This window comes from Symphalangus syndactylus, chromosome 7 (assembly GCF_028878055.3).
Source record: "Symphalangus syndactylus isolate Jambi chromosome 7, NHGRI_mSymSyn1-v2.1_pri, whole genome shotgun sequence".
In the NCBI taxonomy this organism is placed as follows: domain Eukaryota; kingdom Metazoa; phylum Chordata; class Mammalia; order Primates; family Hylobatidae; genus Symphalangus; species Symphalangus syndactylus.
This window is the reverse complement of record NC_072429.2, coordinates 17896005-17918217: the sequence shown is the minus strand read 5'-3', so window position 1 is coordinate 17918217 and position 22213 is coordinate 17896005. Positions and strand designations below refer to the sequence as shown.

At 46.1% G+C, this 22213-nt stretch overlaps 1 protein-coding gene across 4 annotated transcripts in view; it reads right to left on the bottom strand.

Moving 5' to 3' along the window:
* The window catches only part of SLIT3 (slit guidance ligand 3), a 653573-nt gene that overhangs the window by 160819 nt on the left and 470541 nt on the right, over positions 1-22213 (bottom strand). For 3 of the 4 annotated variants that reach the window (XM_055285296.1, XM_055285297.1, XM_063642615.1), the window contains exons 7-8: positions 6829-6900; positions 797-960 (exon numbers count right to left, since the gene is read on the bottom strand). In XM_055285296.1, the coding sequence (XP_055141271.1) occupies positions 797-960; positions 6829-6900 (236 nt within the window). Of the gene's footprint in view, positions 1-779; positions 961-6828; positions 6901-22213 lie in introns of all 4 variants that reach the window. The other variant, XM_055285294.2, reaches the window with a different exon arrangement.

Below are 22213 nucleotides of genomic sequence, written 5' to 3'. Positions count from 1 at the left end.
GCTACGTCCCCTGGGAAGATTTTCCTGGGTTACTCAGCCACCTCCCATCCCCAGAGATCTGAGCTGCCTTCAGTTATGTGTCTGCATCATTCTGTTTTCTGTGCCACACAGGCAATCTGTGCTGCTGTTACATTTCGATTACCCACAGATCAAACTCTTATGTTTGCTCAGCACATTTTGTGAGCCCACTAAACTATAATAATTAAGCTCCACTTATTTAGCTTTTACCAAGGGCTGTGTATTATGCTAAGTGCTTTATATGCATTATTTCGCTTAATCCTCCCACCCGTTCTTTGAGTTATGAACTATTATTTCCATATTGCGGATGAGCAGTAACTTGCCAAAGTCACACACCACTAAGGGACAGAGCTGAGAGTTCCAGCCAAGCAGCTGACTCCAGAGCCTACATTATCTTGTCTTCCAATTTCTGTGAGCAGTGGGACGACAGGAACATGTTTAGCAGATGCTAGAACACCTCTGTTATACCTGTTTCCATTTTATGTGTGGCTCAACAAATGTTCGGTTTCTTAGTATCAATGGACTAGGGGGCTGAAAAAGTAGTTCATGAATTCTTTTAGCATTTCCCTTTACCAGATGACAAGAGTTTCTGTTTTAAAACCCTTTGAGGCACATCACAGCTCTTTAAGTGACTACCGAGTACTGAGGACGACATATGGGGTTCCTTCCACACCAAGCTCTGGGCTAGGGTATGTGTTCAAGGTCAGGATGATGTTGTGGGAGCTCATGGGTGGGTGGGTCATAGCACAGGAGGGGACAGCAGGTAAGGCATCCTCACCTGGGCACACATACTCCTTCTTCTGCACATCCGCCACGTTGAAGCCCCTCAAATGCACAGGAGCCATGCAGAGTGTGAACTGGCCAACTGTCCGTCGCTGTCGCAGCCAATCTGAGAGCCAGGCCAGGTGGCAGTCGCAGTACAGGTGGTTGGAGTGGAGACGCCTGGGAGAGGGCGGGGCAGAGGGAAGGCACGGTCACAGAGTGAAGTGTGGAGGCTGCCACTGGCCAGACAGAGTGGTCACAACCCCTGTTGCCCCTTTCTCCACTGTGAAAATCCCTAGCAGCCCAGGGAAGCAATTCTCTCTGCACTACCAAAAACACGGGAGCCCCAACCCTTTTATTGCCAGGTCACATCCAAAGGATGCCTCCAGGGTTCTGAGCAAAGCCCATTTTTTAATAGCAAGTCCACCCTCTTTTCTTTTCATTCAAGCAAGCCTCAGCACATAAGAGAAGGGGAGTGACATTATTACAGTGACATCCTGATTGCAGTCAAACTTACAAAAGGACTATTTATTTGTAAATTTCAGCACTTTAGCCAGCATGAGTTACAAGTTGCTTGAAACATGCTTCTCAATCTCAATGCCCGCATCTCCAGTATCATGCAGCTGAGAGACACTGTTGCCTTTCCGTGAGTTGTTCTTTATTCCCGCACTGAGCGTCCTTTAATAAACCCACTGCATGTAATGCTGTGGGCTTAAAACCAATACCACTTTGTGTGCACTAGCTGGAGCGAGCAGGCTGCAGACAGAAGGGAAATTTTTAGAGGATGTACCTTCTCTCCACCCTCCCACTTAAATAAGGTGTTGTCTGTCCCAGACTCTTGCAATCCATAGCCATCTCTCCACAGTGCCCTTGCTTTCCTTCCCGTGTTCAATTCTGTCTGGTGTATCTGCTATTCTGACTGATTCAGGTACGGCTGAAAATAGTTTCTAACCAGTTCTAGGACGCTTCGGCTTTCCCCCTCTGGTAGCTGTGGTTCCGGATGAATTTCTTGCCCCTGAGTAGATAAGAATCCCTGGAGGGATCTGTGTGTTTCACTTCTGAGGGGAATCCCATGGGGTTAAGTGACTTGAACTTCCTTTCCACTACCAGGGAGGCAAACTAAGGATATCCAGGGGCTTCTAAGGCAAACTGCGGATATTCCAGGTTCTTCCTCAAGGTCTCTCTATCAGGGGTTTCCCATTTCCACGTTCCCTACAACCCTAGGTCATTAGAAGTTGGTAGTGGGTAAGTTTTCATCACATCAGCTTGTCACGTACTTGGATTTTGAACGCCCATTTTAAATGCCTAAATCCTGGACATGCTAATCAGCTAGCAGTATATAAAGACTTTCAAGCAGTCTGTGTCAAGCCAGTTATTACTGAGTGTCAGCCCTGTGGAGAGGCTCAAGCCCCCTCCACGCCTGGAATAGAGAGAGCTGAAGGGCTCTTGACCACGCTCCACTTAGTGAAAGGTCAACATTGCCAAACACTGGCCAAGTGCAGCTACCTCCTGCTGGATGCCAGCAGGGCCTTCCTGCCACTGCGTGGGCAAAAGCCTCCCATAGGCCTGGGCCACTGGGGTCTTGGCGGCCGCAGGGGGCTCCAGATCCCATCGTATCAGACAGATTAAATGAACCTATATCCCATATAAAATGTAATTTTTTATGCTAACAATTTTGAAAAAGACTTTTATGATTTTGTTTCAAAAATAATTAATCTGGATGTAATTTCCTTTTTGCATTTCCCGGTGGGTTGCACACACTTTCACAGGCTCCTGGGCCCAAGATACAGTGAGTACAATGGGTCCCATGCAGCTCTCCCCTTTGAGTTTGAAAGCTTAGAGTTCCTGAGCTGAAGCAAGCACGGCTTCCTCTTAGCCTGGACTCTGGAAAGAAGTGAGACAGGCAGGAAGGGGTTGGCGAACCAGAATCCTAAGCTGGTGGGAAGGACCTCAGTTCTAGGAGGGAAAGCAAAACCTCTGTTTATTCATTAAGCATTAACCACTTTGTGCCAAAAACAGAGAGGAGGCTTGGCAGTGGACCTTCAGCTGATTACAATTTCCTAAAAGTAGGAAGAAAAGGAGGGGGTTCCACGGCCAGTAAGCCCCCACCAGGTATAAATGTTGCCCAAGGAACACGGCAACAGTAGGTCTGTCTAGGACAAAGCAGACCACAGTGCAGGCTGCAGCGGCATGCGCAGGCTGAGGTGCCGTTCTTTTGTGTGCCGGGAGAAGCAGAACCTTTTAATGAGCGTTTGGCTTTTATTTGGAAAGGTGGTTGCCCTCTTGTACAGTGAGGCATGGAAGCTGAGGCAACAGGGATTCTCTATGAGCCAAGGAGCATGGGTGCATGCGGCGGATCACAGATCAATGCAAACAAATTCCCGTCGGTTCCGATCAAGGGTAAGAGATCAATGGAACAACGAAAATGACGTTTAGGTAAGTCAGACCCTTACTGAGCTGATTAATTTCTGGGATAATAAAAATGTCAGAGGTTTTCCTTTTGGAAGATACTATTAGGTTGATCCTGTCTCAATCCTGGCTGGCTGGCCCCAAGCTCTCTCTCTTCTTAATCTTGCTAAGACAGTTCGTATCCCTTTGTCCGTCTTCATAGAAATTTTTCTCCTCCCAAGAGCACCAGAGAAAAGAGGTGATCTAAACTGATTTGAAGCCATCAGAGGGCTCTCGTCAGAAGCCCAGGGCAGTGGAGTCCGGGGTGGCGAACAGACTCCATTCCCTCTTCTTGGAATTGTATCCACCAGAAACGCTAAAAAGAGTCAAGCTGTGTAGATTCTTGCCTTTCACAACATGTTTGGGAGATCAAGTTAAGCAATACTATGTCAAACGGTAAACGAAAAATAATCATAATGAGCGTGAAATTAGAGCTTAGGCACAGTCAGGGGTAGCGCTAATCCACTTCAGTGAGAAGGGACATTATTTAAATTACTTTCAATAGTTTTGGTGAGGTGTGATGGCAATGACACAAGGGAGGGTGGCCTCCATAGGCTCCTGAGCAGTGCAGAGGCTCTCATCCCCCTTCTTCTGTTCACCTGGCACCTGCTCTTCTGCTTTTGTTCCTGATGAATGGCCTGAGCTCAGGCTGTGATGGCAAACTGCCTGAGTCTGACACTGGCTTTGTGCTTTCTGACTTTGACTTTGGGTGGCAATTTAACTCTGGGCCTCAGTGTTATCATCTGTCAAACGGGGATATTAGTGGTGCCTCCTTCCTAGGGCTGTTGTGAGAATTGAAATGATTCATGGGAAGTGCTTAGTACAAGGCTTGGCACGCAGCAAACTGCTGAAGAAATGTTCACTGTTATTACGACTGAGAGGAGACTAGCTTCAGACTTCACTCTCTTCCCAGCCCATGGCCCTACCTAGACAAGGCTACAGTTTCTCATTTAGATACTGAAGTACCAAGGTGGCTAGGTGGGTCCTGCATGTTGTTCTGCAATCTTTTGCTGATGGACACATCATATTCCATTTTGATGAAACCACCTCTACAGAACATAAGGTGAATGAATACAAATGCCAATTTATAAAAGGTGCCTTTTAGCCACAGACGCTAAATTAAATTTCCAGCAAATCCTTTTAGAGAGGGTCAGTGTTCATTTTCTATAAAATGTGGCTTTCTGAATTCAATATAAAAGCTTTCCTTTAGAAATCCCATTTATGACTTCCTTCCTCTCTCCTCTTCCCCGCTTCTCCACCACCACCAGCCGTCCCCCCCAACCCCATACACACTTTAATTACAGTGAAGGGGGATTAGTCAGCTCAAGTCTCCAGGGAGTTCTGTACAGAGCCATCTCTGAAATTAAACTAAAGAGAAAATGGCAGCAGGCAGGGAGCAAAGAGAACAGACGAGATTGATTGATTGATCTGAACTCATCAGATGAATGTTCAGGATGGCAGAGAAGAATGACAACAGAAACCAGTAGAAAAAAACCCTCCTATTCTCTTCCCCCTCCCTACTGCAGCCCAAAGAAGCACCCCAGATCCAGGCCTAACCCTGTCCCCACAACTCCCAGGGAACAAGCCCAGCTTCTGTTATTGCTGCTCCTAAACTGAAAATAAAAGAGAAGAGAAGGATAAATCACAGGAACAGCCCACAGGAGCTGGACAGCTGAATCCTGCAGGTGAGAGTCATTTTTCTTCGATGCAACCCACTTGTCTGGGGTAATGCAGTCCCAGCATCCTGAGGCGCACTCTCGGCTTCTTGCCAGAAGCCCTGGGTCCCACTTTTCCCCAGCTCATTTGTAGTTTGCTGGGAACTTTGAAGAGGTCTTTGAAGACCAAATGGCTTCTTAAAATTCCATTACTGCACTACCCTATTTTAAGAGGGAGGGAAAAGGACAGATTTTCTTGGCTGACTTATGCTATTGAATGAGGGATCCAGGAAAGAATTTGGGAAGCAAAGATGGAAGCAGGGCTCAGATTATTATCCTTTATAATAACTAGTATTTGCTGTGTGCACACCATATACCAGGCACTTTACGTGTTAAACTGCACTTCATCCTCACAGCAACTTTGAGGTAAGCACTGATGAACTCACTTTCCTTGAAGCACAGAGAAATGAAGAAACTTGCTCAAATTAAGTGGCAGATCTCCCATTTAAACTCAGGCCTGACTAACTGCAAACTCTGTGTCCTTCTTAGGTTCTCCGTATTGCCTCTTTATATAAATTGCTTCTTTGGTCTTTGTTTTATCTTTGCCTGAAGATAAAGTTGCTTTCTCATGAATGCAGTGGTTCCCAAACTTTATGAGTGTTAAAATCTCCTGGAGGGCTTATGAAAAACAGATTGCTGGGTGCCACCCCAAGAGATTCTGATCTGGTATGTCTGGTGTGGGGCCTGAAATCTTGCTTTTCTAACAAGTTCTGGGTGATACTGATGCTGCTGGTCTAGGGACCCCACTGGGGGAGCTCTGCTCTAAGGATTTCCAAATCTCATGGATTCTGTGTTGCTCAGGGAGCAAGATCAGATGGCTGCTTGGAACTTTCAGTCCAGATTTCTAATCGTGTGATAATAATGTAACAATCAATATCGTTTATTGTCTACTGCTTGCCAGGCACTTTAAATATCTAATTTCATCTGATCCTCACCACCATTCCTATTTATAGAGGAGGGAACAGAGGAAACAGAGCTAATAAAGGGGACTGCAGGAATTCTAGCCCTTGGCCTTAGCCCTAAATGTTTTTGGCTGACACCCTTGGGAGCTGGCTCTCCCTGACTAGTGTGGTGCAAATACCACTGAAGCTCCGCCAACACAAGGCAGGTATCAAGTCTGAACCTCTCTGGAAAGGCTGACAGAGTCCACTTACACAGAAACTTACAAACAGCTTCCTGACTGGGAGCAGAGGGGAACTCCCCAGGTAATAAGAGCACTAGAACTGCTCTCGGTATTGGTCACGATGAGGAGATTTGTTTCCTGAGTATGCACCCTGGAAAACTTAAGCCCACCTAAGACATTAAAGGTAAAGAACCAAGTATGAGAATGACTACATTCTAATGTCAGAATATCATCCAGGGAGCAGGTGAGCAGGGAAATGTGGTGGGTGGGGACTGGGTGGGGACTGGGTGGGTGGAGAGAAGGAGTGACTCCTCCTGTACAGTTCATTCCTCAGGGGAAAACCACCGTAACCACTGGCAATGTGACAGAACTGCTAAGGTTACGTGACATTAGCTAAGCAAATGGTGAATCATTCAGTCAGAGTTCTATATGTTTTGTGACAATGTAAAACTAATCTTTTCTATCAAGACGGAAAACATGCACACAATACAGGAAGAATTCCCACAGTTCTAGGGTAAGAGAAATGAGTCTGTCTGATGCAGAACAGTGGTTCAGAGCCATGGGTGGTGGCACCGTGACCTGTCTCTACATCCACTCTCACTGGCCAAGGCACCCCTTGGGAATAGCAGAAGAAGGAGGAATTTGAACGTAGGAACCATCTGCCTAGTCATAGCATGGTAGTTTTGACAAGCAGCTTAGAGTGCTGCACTTTGGGCATGAGGTAGGGAGAAAATAGGAGAGATGCATGGACTTCTTACTCACAGAGTTCGGATCTTCGGCATGTGGTTGAAGCTGGTGACCAGGATGCGACTGATGTTGTTGTTGTTGAGGGTGCTGTGGAGATAGAGAAGGGAGACGGTCAGCCAGGGAGCAGCCGGGGAGGCACCAAGAGGCTTGTAGAAGGTCGGGGGAGGGATGGATGTGACCGCAAGACCATGAGTCAACAGTCATGGCCCAGCCAGTGGAGCAGCTGAAGACAAGTGGACAGGTCTCCAGACAAGAAGAGCATGCCCTGACTTTTTTATTCAGGTGGAGCCCTCCTTCCCTCTACTGCCCTCTCAGGACTTGCCTACCCACCTTGAGTAAGAGTATTGCTTCCTGAAACCCTCCTATGCACTGAGTGCTCCATTATAATATCTCTAATTCTTACATCTACAATGCCAGTTACCTATTCCTGTCCTCCGTTTATGGAGAAGGAAACAGATATGCTTAATAACACACAAATCTACAAACGTGTTATCCTCATATTATGGATGAGGAGGCTGAGCTACAGAGAGGCAAAATAAGTTTTCCAAGAACAATCACTGCAAAGCTCTGGAGATGGGATCTGAGCCCAGCACTACCTTGCTGCATTCTCCTTGTCCCTCCCATTGCATGTATTGCCTTGCACAGGATGCTGTGGGGATAGGTGATTCTGTATTTTCTAGGCATCTTCTGACTCTTTCAGCACATCTAATCTTTTTATTTTGAGACGGGGTTTTGCTCTTGTCACCCAGGCTGGAGTGCAGTGGCACAATCTCAGCTCACTGCAACCTCCGCCTCCCGAGTTCAAGCGATTCTCCTGCCTCAGCCTCTCAAGTAGCTGGAATTACAGGCGTAATTGAGCCTGACTAATTTTTGTATTTTTAGTAGAGACAGGATTTTACCACGTGGGCCAGGCTGGGCTCGAACTCCTGACCTCAGGTGATCCACCCCCCCCCCCTCGGCCTCCCAAAGTGCTGGGATTACAGGTGTGAGCCACTGTGTCAGCCTTCAGCACATCTAATCTCAAACAAGTCTGTGACCTCTGTGCATCTCTTCTTTCTGGTGCATCTCCACGACCATGAATGGAGCTCCTACGGTGCATGTTAGCACTGACAGGTACTTTTGTGCAGGGAAAGGCAAAGAGAAAGGTGTGAGCTCCATAAATGAACCAGACTGAAATGTGGCTGTTGAAGAATGAAGCCAGGCTATAGACAAGTACCCGGGCTTACCCTTCTGGAGAAACCTATTACGGAAGCCTAGGGAAAGCATGGCAGCTAAGGAAGGCCATCTGCAGAGGCAGAAACATCATGTAGCAGGAAGGCCTTTTGCATCAGTTACTTCAGTGACTACCCAGGTGCAGAGACACAATATGTGGGAAAGTCAGGCCTAGCTCTCAGCTCCCTGACCCCACACCTGTCTCACCATACCTCCCAAAGAGGAAGAGTTGGATACAGCCCTTGGTACAATTCCTCATGGTGGCCACTTGTTCCTGTGCCCTTCTATTCTCCGCTCCTCCCAGAACCACATCAGACATCCCTTACTCAACAATCCAATTCCCCTTACCCTCTCCTGAGCCTCCATGGGTCCCTACTGGCCCAGGAAGGACCCTTTCTTTGGAAGCCTTCGTGGGTTAAGCCAGATGTCTTTTGCCCTTGGCTTTTGGTAAACACATTATCTTCCTCTTCAAATGCCCTCTACATCATATGTCCGCAAAGACAGGACCATTTTCTATCCTGTGCATTACTATGGCCTCATGTCCTGCTCTGTACATGGTTGAAATCAAATCCTGCTATTTCCGAATTGTGTGGCCTTGGGCAAGTTATCAATATCTCTTATCTGCAGGTTCTTTATTTGTGGGAGGAAACAGGTAATGGTACCTACCTCACAGGCTGGTAAAAGGCTTAGCATAGGGTATGTGCTCAGTAAGTGGAGGCCATTATGTTACTGACATTCGTGGAGAGAATCTAGTCCTGACCTGGCCTATTATATTTCCCTCTACTCCAACCCCCATAGAAATAGAGGTTTACCCCGCATGCAGTGCCCCCCATACTCTCCATCCTACCCAAGGGGACATGTAACGATTCCTTCTCCAGCCCCTTGGGAGCCCAGTCCAAAGCAGGATTCCAGTGGCCACACCTCCCTTGCCCCAGACTATTCCTGTAATCCCCGTCTACTTATCATCTGCATGGTGAAAGGCACAGAACATTATTCTTTTTTGTCCCTCCCTCCCTCCCATATTTACTGTGCACCTACCATGTGTCTGACACTGTTAGGCATATGGGATGGTAAAGAAGAATGAATAGACAAAATTTACATTGCCTGCTTCTGCCTACTTTGTGACTTCACTAACTCACCAATGCAGGTATTTGGCATTTTATGAAGTTGAGCCCACTTAGCTGTTTTGTTTCATATGGCTTCTTTTCTGTGTGTGTCTATGCGGGGAGATGCTCAGTGGGGGATAATCTATCCTGCCTCTGTCCATCCAGAAAGCTTTCTCATCAAACAACACTGAAAGAATATCTCATCAAACAACACTGAAGAATTTGTCACTGCTATCAGCCCAGGCACTCTGCCTCGGCAGGGAGCTTCCTGGGGGTGAGGGCTATGCTTCTCTTCCCTTCTTCATTGGATTAGAAATGCCTCCAGGGCAGAAATGATGCCTCCATTTCACCTTCTGTCCATTTCAGAGTTCTGGGCTCCACACTTAGGGGAAACCAAGTTAAGGTTGTTGACTGACCACCAGACAAAAAAATCTGAGCATCTTCCCTATCTTTCAAAGAGCAAGAATCCTTTGCAGAGAAGGGGCTTCTTTCCAAGCATGCCCAGTCATTCAACATCAGGTGGAGTTCACAGCCCGGCTCTAATTTAGCTGAATATACAGTACAATTATAAGCAGGGCCTCAACTATAACTGCATCTGGCAGTAGTCCGGCAGCGATGACTTATTAATGTATCACTACACTGATATTTAAATGTGAGTCGTAATGAGGGCTATAAAACATTTACGATAATAGCAATTATTCCAGAACCAAAATGACTAAACACAGTATTCAGACTTTCATGATTTGCTGCTTGGGGCTGGCCAGCCTGGGGATGTCAGAGGGTTGGTAACCTCTCAGACGCTGATTGCTACGGCAGCTACAGTTTTCGTTTCCCTAATAAACACGGATTTATTTGATTTCCAGTCTTGGCAGCTTTTGCCCACACACAGAGCACTGCATTCTATTTGGTTCTTGTGCTGCTGCCTAAGTAGCTGGCATTCAATGAAGGAATTGTTGTTACAACTCCAATGCCAAGGAGAGGTGGTGAGCATGGACCTTGAAGGCAGAGACCTAGTTTAGACTGGCTCTGCCACTTACAGCCTATGCAACCATGGGTAAATTTCTTAATCTCATTATGTTTCCTCCTTTGTAACATGGAGATAATAATAGCACCGGGCTCATAGAGCTTTAGTGGCAATTAGATGAGATGTTACTGATAACTGCTAACATTAACTGAGAGCTTATTATATGCCAGACGGGCTCTGAGCTAAGGGTACTGCATTGTATTGTTTCTTTTCTTTTTCTGAGACAGAGTCTCGCTGTGTCGCCCAGGCTGAAGTGCAGTGGCGTGATCTCGGCTCACTGCAACTTCTGCCTCCTGGGTTCCAGCAATTCTCCCTGCCTCATCCTTCTGAGTAGCTGGGATTACAGGTGCCCACCACCATGTCCGGCTAATTTTTGTATTTTTTAGTAGAGACAGGGTTTTGCCATGTTGGCCAGGCTGGTCTTGAACTCCTGACCTCAGGTGATCTGCCTGCCTTGGCCTCCCAAAGTGCTGGGATTACAGGTGTGAGCCACCATGCCCAGCCTGTATCGTTTCATTTAATTCCTCCAATTATCCCACGAGGCAGGGACTTTTAATATAACCTCCATTTCATGAATGAAGCATGTGGTAGTGCCAAGATTTGAATCCAAGCAAGACTGAGTCCAGGAATGAGGCCCGTGTTAGTTTCCTATGGCTGCTGTAACAGACTACCATGAATTTGGTGGCTTAAAGCATCACACATTTATTCACTTACAGTTTTGCAGTCAGAAGTCTAAAATGGGTTTCTGGGGTGCGTTTCGTTCAGAGGAGAATTTGCTGCCTTGCCTTTTGCAGCTTGTAGAGGCCACCCATGTCCCTTGGCTCATGGCTGCTTCATTGCGTCACTTCAACCTCTTCCTTCTTTTTGTTACTCAACAATTTTTTCAAAAATATATTTGAACACAGCTCCAAACAGCCATTGAAGCCTCTTGCTTCTGTTGTCACATCTTCTGCCACTCACTGTGATCTCTACTTACTGGAGCCTTCCTCTTACAAGGCCCCTTGTCATTACCCTTAGAGCTTATTGGAACAATCCAGGATAACTCCTCCATCTCAGGATCCTTAATGCTGTCCCATGTGCCAGGTCCCTTTTGCCATGTAAGACAACATTCATAGGTTTCTGGGATGAGGTCATGGACATCTTTGGGGGCCTATTAGCTCAATGCTAGGGTACTGAGGCGGGACAAGGGCTCCCCAGGAGGGATGAATACATGAAGATTCACATAATGGACAGCTCCAGGGGTTGGCAAACAACTGCCCACAAGCCTAATCCCAACCAACGCAGCCTGTTTTTGTAAAAATGGTTTTACGCATTCACTTTTGTATTGTCGATCTGCTTTTGCATTACAATAGCTGAGTAGTTGACACACAGAACATATGGCTTGCAAAGCTAAAATATTTTCTATCTGGATTTTTATAGAAATTTTGTTGGCCCTTGGCTGCTCTAGAACTGAACCATCCTGTCTCTGCCTTTGTCAGTGATTAAATGTGATATGCTAGGCAAGGCACATAACTGCTTGGTAAGAAGAGGGGTTTGTAGTCCCAGCTCCTCGGAGAGGCTGAGGCAGGAGAGTGGCGTGAACCCGGGAGGCGGCGCTAACAGTGAGCCGAGATTGTGCCACTGCACTCCAGCCTGGGCGACAGAGCGAGACTCCGTCTCAAAAAAAAAAAAAAAAAAAAGAAGAGGGGTTTAGGTCAGAGGCATTCAAAACTTAAAAACTACAAAAAACATTTTCAGAAATCCCAACTGGCAAGTAGTAGCATTGGGATTCAAAAGTAGGTAGTCTCATTCCTACCTCGGAAGATCAGTCCCACTGTTTCTGGAACCTGCAATGCCGTGATGGAATCGGAACCTAGGGGAAGGCCCTGCTCAAGAGAGAGGACAGGTGAATCTACCTTGGGTTGTGCGTGGAAGGAACTTGGGCAGTGGTTCTCAAAATGTGGTCCCCAGACTGGGTGCAGTGGCTCAGGCTTATAATCCCAGTACTTTGTGAGGCCACCGCAGGAGGATTGCTTGAGCCTAGAGTTTGAGATCAGCCTGCGCAACATAGGGAGACCCTGTCTCTACCAAAAAAGTGAAAAATAAAATAAATACATTAAAAAAATAAAAATTAACTGGGTATGGTGGTGAGCACCGGCAGTCCCAGCTACTTGAGGGGCTGAGGTGGGAGGATCACTTGAGCCTGGTAGGTCAAGGTTGCAGTGAGCCAGGATCATGCCATTGCACTCAGCCTGGGTGACAGAGTGAGATCTTGTCTCAAAAAAAAAAAAAAAAAAGAAAAAAGAAAAAGGAAAAAAAAATGTGGTCTCTAGACTAGGCCCATCATCTGGTAACATGTTAGAAGTGCATATGCTCAAGCCCCTACTGAATCAGGAACCCTGGGGTGGGTGGGTCTCAGCCTTGTGTGTTTAATGAGCCTTCCAGAGGAGTCTCATGCAAGTTCGTGTTGGAAAACCATTGAACTAGGGAAAAAGCTAAGAATAGAGCCTTTACTTGAGCGTAGAGGGTAGTATACAGGATGCTCTTTTGCAGCAACTGGGACTGAAGGCCTCTTCTGGGGCAGGCGTGGTGTTTCCCCACTTAGGAAGAAGCCCAAGCTCTGACATGACAGACAGTCCTCAACAGAGGTGGCTGTAACCACCCTTGGAGGGCTCCAACTTGGCTTCTGCCCCTGGTTTCCACTGTTCCCTTCTGAGTGACAATGTGGGGCTCTCCATTGCAACACTCAAGATAGCCATCTTTGATCTGGAGGAGACACGTCCAGCTGCAGCCACCCCACCCCGGCAACCTTAATAAGGCTGACATTTCCCTCTGTCTCCTCCGATTAGGCCATCGCTTTATCACTCTGTGCTTTCCTGGCTCTGGGTGTAATCTGCGTGTTGTGTGTCCATAACACCATGTAATTGGCTCTAATGCAACAATATTATCTGTGAGCATGTATCACATAATTGCAAAACCAGGCATCTGCAGTAAGTGCCACTGCAGCCTCTCTGTGTGCCAACCTTCCTGGGGGTATTCTTGGAATCTCTCTCCTCTTCCCATCCACATAGGTGGGGATCCAGACTCCTTGGGTCCAATAGACCCTCTTGGTGGGCTGGCCCACTCATGTCCTGTCTCAAGGCAGAGAGACTTCTCCCTGAGTCTACATAAGCAAGGTGGTTTCCTCCTTAATGGCCCCCAAGAAGGAGACTCTTGGTAAGTCATCAGCCACCATGACGACAGGATGTCTATTTAATAAAGTGGGCTGAGAGAGGCCCTGAGTTGTGCTTACAAATGTGGGCATCCAATGGCCAGCACGGCAAGCCTAGAAGAAAGCACGATCTCTGCCAGTGCCTACAGTGAATTAACAGAGGTGGATACAGCCAAAGTACCAGACTCCTTTCCTGAAGAGCAGCTGAGAGTGTAAGTCCTGTGGCCGGACCCTGTGAGAAATACCTAAACCACAGGCAGGGGATGATGTGCACAGAGGGGTTCTGGCAGTGTGCGGACCTCAAGGGGTACTCACTGCAGGCCCTCTGTCTTGCTTGGCTCAGGCAGAGCAAGAGGAATGAAACTGGGGACACTACAGGTTCTTGGGGCTGTCCTGTATGTGCCTGCTCTCCTCTCTGGTTCACAGGTCAAAGCAAGCCACTCTTCTCAGTCTTGCTGGGCAGCTGCTGATGGGCAGCCAACATGGGACCAGGAATCAGGGCCTACTGCTGATGACCAGGCCCTACAACACTCAGGTCCTAAGAGTGTGATCGTTATTGGCTGACTCGGCTCTATTAGAATCTGCATGGATAGCTTCTCTTTGTGGACTTGGCCCCAGGAGAGCATACACTGAATGCTCAACCCCACTTTCTCAACCTCGAGTTGAGAGGGGCATCCCCAAGCCTCCCGCTCAGCCCAGGGCCTCCATCCTCAGCACCTCCTCCTAAGTACCCTATCATTTTTAAGTGAAGCTCCCTTTACTGTTTCCCTCATCTCCAGGTTGAACTTGCCTTTCTCATCCAGCTGTACACTGCTCTAATGTGCCTGGGGCTGCTAGGAAGCTCCAGAAACCAGGAATAAGAATGATTCAATAAAGCATCCTTAGAGAAAACCTAAGCAGAATGGTATATGCTCTCCTGTGAACACACTACTTTCCTCTAATGAGCTAGTCAAGGATATTGCTTTGAAGCTTGCCAAAATCTTCCAATAGAGGTATCTATGATGTTCATAATAGCAGAAATAATGCTGATACTATTTATGAGGTGTTTACTAAGTCCCAGCACTAGCCTGAGCACTTTTCATACATTATCTCATTTAATTCTCCCAACACTCCTGAGATATTATTACTTCCATTTGGAAGCCCAGGAAATGACATAAACTCTGCTCAGATCTCACAGCTAGAGTTGTGGAGCCAATATTCAACACCCAGAGGTGTGATACCAGGACCTATATTTTTCATCATTACACAAAAGTGCCTCTTACAGGATTGTCTTCAGACAGACAGATGTCACCTTTCCAGCTTCCACATTTTTCCAAGGTGGAGGCGAATCACATGAGTTTGTGAGGGACCCATCCTTTACTGGTCCCAAAAGTGGCAGGGAACATGGTGTTGGCCTCACTGCTGCGGCTGCTCCAAGCCAACAGCATTAGACAGCCCTCCTCCTGTCCAAGGAGCAGGGAGAGCTCAGTACACAGAACAAGGGAGGTAGGAGAGGCAACATAGGAGACAGGACAACTAGGTCTCAAAGGCGTCTAAGGTCAAAGTTTGGCTAACACATATCAGCGCTGCCAAAAGCCTAGTGACCCTTACTGTTGGATGGGTTGGCTGGAATTTTTAAGAATACCCTGTGGCATAGAAAGTACAGATCTGCCTGCTCCTTAAGCAAAGCTTGTCTTTTGCTTGTTTGGAGTGGGTGATGGGTCTCCAAGGGCATATGAGGCAGGAGGAATAAGCGAGATTAGTGGGGGTGGGGGACAGTGGAGGGAGAGGTGAGACAAGGGTGGGAAGCCATCTCTTTCACATTACCTGCTTTCCTGGACTATCCTGGGTGCTGCATATTACTGAGTTCCTTGATCTCCCTGTGGACCGTTTAAATTAAAGCTCATAACCATTGTGTGGGCATATAATGAAAACAACTGATGCTGCACTGATTAGTCCATTACTCTCAACTGTTAGAAAACATAATGATCTCACAAGGGGCCTTATTCACTGACGTATAGCAGTCGAGCTCTCATTTGACACCTCAAATTAGCAGCCAAAGCAATAACAGCTGGGGTTTTTGTCTCAATATTTGTACCCGACTCTAAAGTGATTTGGCACCGGGTGAGCGTTATTTTTAAACACACAGCTCTCACCGCCAAGTAACATTTTAAATGGTCTCCAGGTGTCATGTAAAACCTACAGAAATAAATAAAAACAATCAGCTGCCAATTTGGGCCTTTGATAATACAGATTCCTTAACAAAAGGGCTTGTCTTTGGTTCTTCTTTTATTATATATTCATATTATGACAGGCAGAAATTCGTCTCCATCCACTCGGCAGAGCCTCAGTGTTCAAAGAAAAATAATGCCTACAAAAAATGTTAAAAGTGGAAGATCAAAAGAGAAAGATAAATCCTCAAAACCTGTCACTACTCAATCAGATCCCGTGTTTGGGGGTCCCTTGACTCCAAAGAACTCCTTAGTCATTTATTGAGATGATCACAGATGCTGCCTAGCAGTGATTCAGAATGGCTCAACTGCCTTCCAATGATGGAGTTTATTTTAAAATGTACTTAAAATGACCATGTGAATGAGATGGCCTTGGTCTCCCAATTCTGTTTCATCATCTATAGCCCGAGACCATGGACAGTCTTGACTTAGAAATCAGGCAACTGCCGGCCGGGCGCGGTGGCTCACGCTTGTAATCCCAGCACTTTGGGAGGCCGAGGCGGGTGGATTACGAGGTCAGGAGATCGAGACCACGGTGAAACCCCGTCTCTACTAAAAATACAAAAAAAATTAGCCGGGCATGGTGGCGGGCGCCTGTAGTCCCAGCTACTCGAAGAGGCTGAGGCAGGAGAACGGCGTGAACCCGGGAGGCGGAGCTTGCAGTGAGCCGAGATAGCGCCACTGCACTCCAGCCTGGGCGACAGAGCGAGACTCTGTCTCAAAAAAAAAAAAAAAAAAAAAAAAAGAAATCAGGCAACTGCCAACGTGTCCACGGATGAAGAGTGACCTCCAACTTACATTACTGGACAGGTGAGTTTGCAGTTGAAAAGGGAAGAAACAGGCAATTTCCACTTCAGCTGCATTTGGTGCCTAGCCCAGTAAGAGAGGAAGAAGAGGGACATTTTGAAAATATCCATGAATGTGTATACTAGGCGTGGACAGACAGCAAGTCTGTTTCATGTAGTTACATAGCCAGAGCCTGGCCCAGTGTTTGGCACGTAGGAAGGCTCACTGTTTACTGAATGGGTTGGCAAACATCAAAGCATGAACGGTCAGGTTTTTGGCATCTTTTGATACAAATAAATTTCCACTCTGAACAGCCTTCTGGGCTCATCCAGGAGTACAAACACAATTGCCTATGGGAGTGAGGCTTGTCATATAAGTGAGTGAGCTGCGTGGGGACTGTTGTAAACCCAGCCTTACTAAATGGGATCGTCACTTCTTGTTTCAAGAGACTGTGCTATGCTGGAATGGGGGTGCAGCATTGCCAGTTCTTCCCTTTTGTTATTTTTAAAGAGAAAGCCAGACGTCTAGAATTTTCATATGAGGTCTCCTGGTTTTTTAATATTGGCAGCTAAAACACCTTGAGTATCAAAACCCACAAATGAAACACCTGGGGGCTGGATCTGGCTTGCAGGTGCCAGTTTTTGGCCTCTGAACCAAATTAGTTTGATAATTTAAATCAGAAAAAAATATAGTAAGAAGATCAAACTGCTTCAGTGGCATTATGGTGAAATGTAGTTGAAACCTTCCTTCTATACTGCAACTCCCGAACAGCAGCCGCCAGGGAGGAATTATCTTTAAATGATTGTAAATTATTCAATGTTTCTCCCCCCACAACCATTATTACTTGGGGACAAAGAGCCCTGAATAAGTTTCCGTTTCTAAAGGTAAGACTGTTTTCCACCAGGCAGGTGAGCTCTTGTCTGGTTTTTGCATGCTACTCATTAGTTCTGTGGCCAAACATAGGTCACTTTTTGTGGACAGTCGGAACTGAGCCACTTCAGAGCTGTTAGAAAAAGCTGCACAGGGTGCATGAGGCTCTGTTCCTGGGCTGAGATGCCAGAGAGGTCCTGCTTTTTATCCTCTGATATTTGCAAGGGAGGGAGTCTCCCAGGGAGCTGAGTGCAATTTACAGCTTGGGCTAATTGGGCTCAGCAATGGGCAGGGGACTCCAGTGCTTACTCAACGGGTTTCTGATCATCCCTGGTAGCCAGGGATCAATGATGTGGAATCTGGTCTCTTCCAGACTGCCATCTGACTGGACAATCTATTGGGGTACTAGAGTGGCCATTTCCCAAGCAGTGGCCAAAGGCCTGGAAGGCCCTAGAAAGGGAAGGTGTTGTCCTCATGCTGAATGCAAAACGTTCCCTCTAGCGAAAGGCTGGAGATTAAGAGGTGATGGCATGAACAGGACATGAAAGCTGGCTTCACTTACTTTTGTTTCCTGTCTGCTAATTTAGGGGCAAGCAGACAGCAATAAAGAGAACTGGATAAAGAGCCAAAAGACCTGCTTTCTGGCCTGGTTCTTCCATGAATTTTTCCTATGGCTGTGGGCAAGTCATTTAACCTTTCTGAGGGGGTTTCTTTTAAAATGAAGTGGTGGAACTAGCTGAACTCCAGGGTCTTTCTAGCCTAAAATTTCACTCTCTAATTCCAATTGGGTTGTGCTGGCTCTAAAATCGCATTTCTGGATTGGGAATCGTTTTCCAGATGTTAGAAGAAGTGGTCATAGATGCCCAGATCTGCCCAGCTCTGCACAGACAGGACATCTGGCCAAAGTCTAAAAGTCACAACTAACCCCCAGTGTGCAGCATATGAAAACAGTTAGGCAGGGTCGGCTCTTTTTCTTTATTTATGCAAATACCCGACTCAGCTTCTGTGGGGTTAATGGGCTTGGTTCCCTAACTGGCTGCCGCATCTCTAGTGTACCTATAGAGACAGGAAGGGCTCAGGCAGGGGAGTGATTTTCTTACTGAGCTGACTTTGTGGAAGTCATTCGCAAGGCTGTGAGAAGCAAATAATGGGGATCAGGGAACAAATTTACACTGAGAGCGTTTTGTTTTGGTGGGCCACGGTTGTAAGGATCCCACTCCTGGGTTTTGATAAAAGTGGGTCTTTTGTGGGTATAAGACCCAGATGTTTAAATTTAGATGGAGAAAGGGCCAGGTACAGTGGCTCATGCCTGTAATCTCAGCACTTTGGGAGGCAGAGGTGGGCGGATCACTCGAGGTCAGGAGTTTGAGACCAGGGGGGTCCAACATGGTGAAACCCTGTCTCTACCAAAAATACAAAAATCAGCCAGGTATGGTGGTGCATGCCTGTAATTCCAGCTGCTCAGAAGGCTGAGGCAGGAGAATCGCTTGAACCTGGGAGGTGGAGGTTGCAGTGAGCCGAGATCATGCCACTGCACTCCAGCCTGGGAGACACAGCGAGACTCTGTCTCGGAAAAAAAAAAAAGATGGAGGTGGAGGGTGAGGGGAGTGGCAGATATTTCAAAGATTTATTTTTAGAAAAGACACTATTTAAACATTCTTAATGGATGTGAAATGGCTGGAGAGATTTGGAGCAGGACAGGGAAGCAGGCCTGGTGGGGGCTATGGTGATTTGCAGAGCATGCCTTGTCCAGACAGGGTACCCACCCACACTTAGCTCCCAACTTGCACCGTCCAATAAGGTAGCCATGAGTTACATGTGGCAATTCACATTGGAATCAATTAAAATTAAATAAAAATTAAAAATTCAGTTTCTCAGTTGTGTAAGACGCACTTCAAGTGTTCAAGAGTCATGTGCAGCCAGGGGCTTCCATCCTGGATAACACAGAGATCAATATTTCCCTCATCACAGAAAGTTCTATTGGACGGCGCTGCTGGAGAGATCCTAGCCACAGGCGGGCCCAGGGTTGCCAAAGCTTCTAGATATTCATTGGAAGTTGAATTATAAATTTTACATAAAATTACTTGAGTTTTAAATGTTGGCAACAAATTCTAATTATTTGTAGACATTGTAAACATTCTAATTATTTGTAAACAAAAAAATTAAAGAAAAATATAAAATCCCACATCTGCTGTTTTCATTCAACCCATGGGCCAGCAGTTGGAGTCCTCCGATTTAGTTATAAGTCAAAAGAAAATGGACTCTCTAGAGCTTTTTGACAATGAGTTTTAAGAATCCAAATGTGACCTTGGAGAAATGGAATCAATATTTCCTTCATCCCTCCTTCATCCACCATCCCTTACTTCAAAAAAAAAAAAAAAAAAGTTTTTTTTTTGTTTTTTTTTTTCTGGGTGCAGTGACTCACACCTGTAATCCCAGCACTTTGGGAGGCCAAGGCGGGCAGATCACTTGAGGTCAGGAGTTCGAGACCAGACTGGCCAACATGGTGAAACCCCATCTCTACTAAAAATACAAAATAATTAGCCAGATATGTTGGCGGGCACCTGTAATCCCAGCTACTTAGGAGACTGAGACAAGAGAATCGCTTGAACCCAGGAGGCAGAGGTTGCAGTGAGCCCAGATTCCACCACTGCACTCCAGCCTGGGCGACAGAGCAAGACTCCATCTCAAAAAAGAAAACTCTTTTTTTCGTTTTTGTTTTTGTTTGTGTAGAGGTCTTGCTATGTTGTCTAGACTGGTCTCAAACTCCTGGGCTCAAGCAATCCCTCTGCCTTGGCAATGGGATTACAGGCGTGAGCTACCTCACCTGGCCCATCCCTTACTTTTTAATACCTTCAAAGATAGAAAATGAAAGCTCAGGGAAAAGTAGGAATGTTGCTCCAATTCTTCCCAGCCTTGTGTCTCCATCACCTTCTCCACATCATCCTTCCTTCCATTAAGCCAATGGGTAGAAGAGGGCCAAATTCCTGTGAGAGCTCCTAGGATCTTGACTTTAAAGACTCAGGTCTATAGAAAAGCAGACGTTAGGCCACAGGTAAGTTGAGCTGTCCAGTCTTGGGCATCCCTGGTGGAAACGGCAGCAGCCGTGGCAGGCAGGTTTGGCTGTTCAAGAAGAACAAGGCTCCCTGGCTTGGAGGTCCATGAGTGTCATGGGATGAGCGCTGATCTAGAGGCAAGTTATTCACTAAACATGCTCAAATACTGGTCACCAAAGCCCCTGCTGTGAGCTGAGGGGATGGTGAAAGGGCAGAGGCTGACCATCAGGCAGGGGCACCTTTGCAAATCAGCACAGAAGCCTGGTCTTGGGAGTGAACTGACCGCTGTAGGCATGTGGCTGCTCTACGGCATTTCCCCCGCCCTCCACATCTTGCCCTTGAAAGAAAACTCTCTGGAATCTTTCTTCAGACATGCAGAACTATTTTTCCAGTTTGTTCTAGGTGGGACAAAGCATTTCAAAAGATTGCTCCCAAACCAAGTTTGTCAAGTCTGAATTCCAGTGCAGAGACCTGGCAGCTGGAATCTGTGGCCCCTGGGGACAGCAAGACCACCATGACTTGCTGACTCCACCTAAGCGCTACTCACGGGAGAAGTTAACAGGAGGTTTGTTGATTCAAGATCCTTTGCTGATCAAAAACAATACAATTATCTTCTCCATATCCTCTTAACCCAGGAATGTACACCAATACATTTTCAACTTCAGAGATGAAACTAGCTTTTGGTTAACAGGAAAGTGAAATCAACTAGAAACCACAAGTTTCCCCCAGATTCTATGTATTTTAAAGGTGAAAGTGCACTTATTTAAATGGAAAAAAAAATTTAGATTTCATAGTAATTTTTACTTTTTCCTTAAGCTGGGGTTCTCAAAACCAAGCTAATCATTTGAAGAGCATGACTGTCATGGAACTTGGAGTCTGGATGACTAAGAAGGAGGTGTGTGTTGAGCGGCACAAGAGCATTTATAGAAAACCCAGTCCCTTTCCTAGTATTCTAGGGGCTGAATGGAAGTTTCAAATGCTTTCTACAGAGTGCAATTTTAATCCTGATTGCATGAACATATCACAATTTACAGCACAGTACCAAAAGAAAAATATCTGGAGATATTTTAAGACTTTCATTAAGCCATGACAGTTCTATATTCAAAACTATGTCATGACTAAACACCCTGATAAAATGTTTGTAGCTCCCAGAGAAACCCAGGTGAAACATTTTATAAATAAATAAAAATGAGTCTGGTCTCTGTTGTAACACACCAATTTTCACTGTAGCTCTGATTTTGTTCCCTATTAAAAGGAGAAAGAAAGATCACCATTTAGCCAGAGAAATGCAAAATCAAAGGTAATGTGAAAAGTGGACTGGTTCAGTAAAATACTACGTTGTTCAACATTTAAAATGATTCCAGGACAACCATATCTTGTTCTGTTCAGAGACAAGCCATAACAGGGACTCTAGAGACTGGTGGTGTGGGCTTCAATTCAGTTAATTAATTTCAACTCGATTTGGTTCCATATACTTTAACTGGTCACTTAGTGTGTGCCAGGGGTGAGTGAGATGTGGATATAAAGCAGAGAAACAGTACAGAAGTATTTACCAACTTTACTTACGAGCGTCCCGATTGGGAGCCTGCTATTTGCTAGGCACACACCAACGATACCTCTTTTAACCGACACAGCTATTCTCAGGGTTGGGAATTACAGTTTCCAGTTTTCAATAAGGAAATGAACCCCAAACCACCTAGTCTGGTAAAGATGAGCTGGAAGCTGGTTCTATGAGAGGACTCTAACCCCTCCAAAGCTCAACCATGGCTCCGTACCTTCATGTCTGGGGCAGTTTTTGTGGAACTGGATCTCATGCTGATTAAGCTGAGGTCATAAATTTAGATCTAAGCACCCTATGGGTCAGTGTTTCAATAACTATGGTTTCTGAATTTTCTGGGCATTCATAACAGACAATAATCTCACTAGTGCATATAATTGTTTCTATG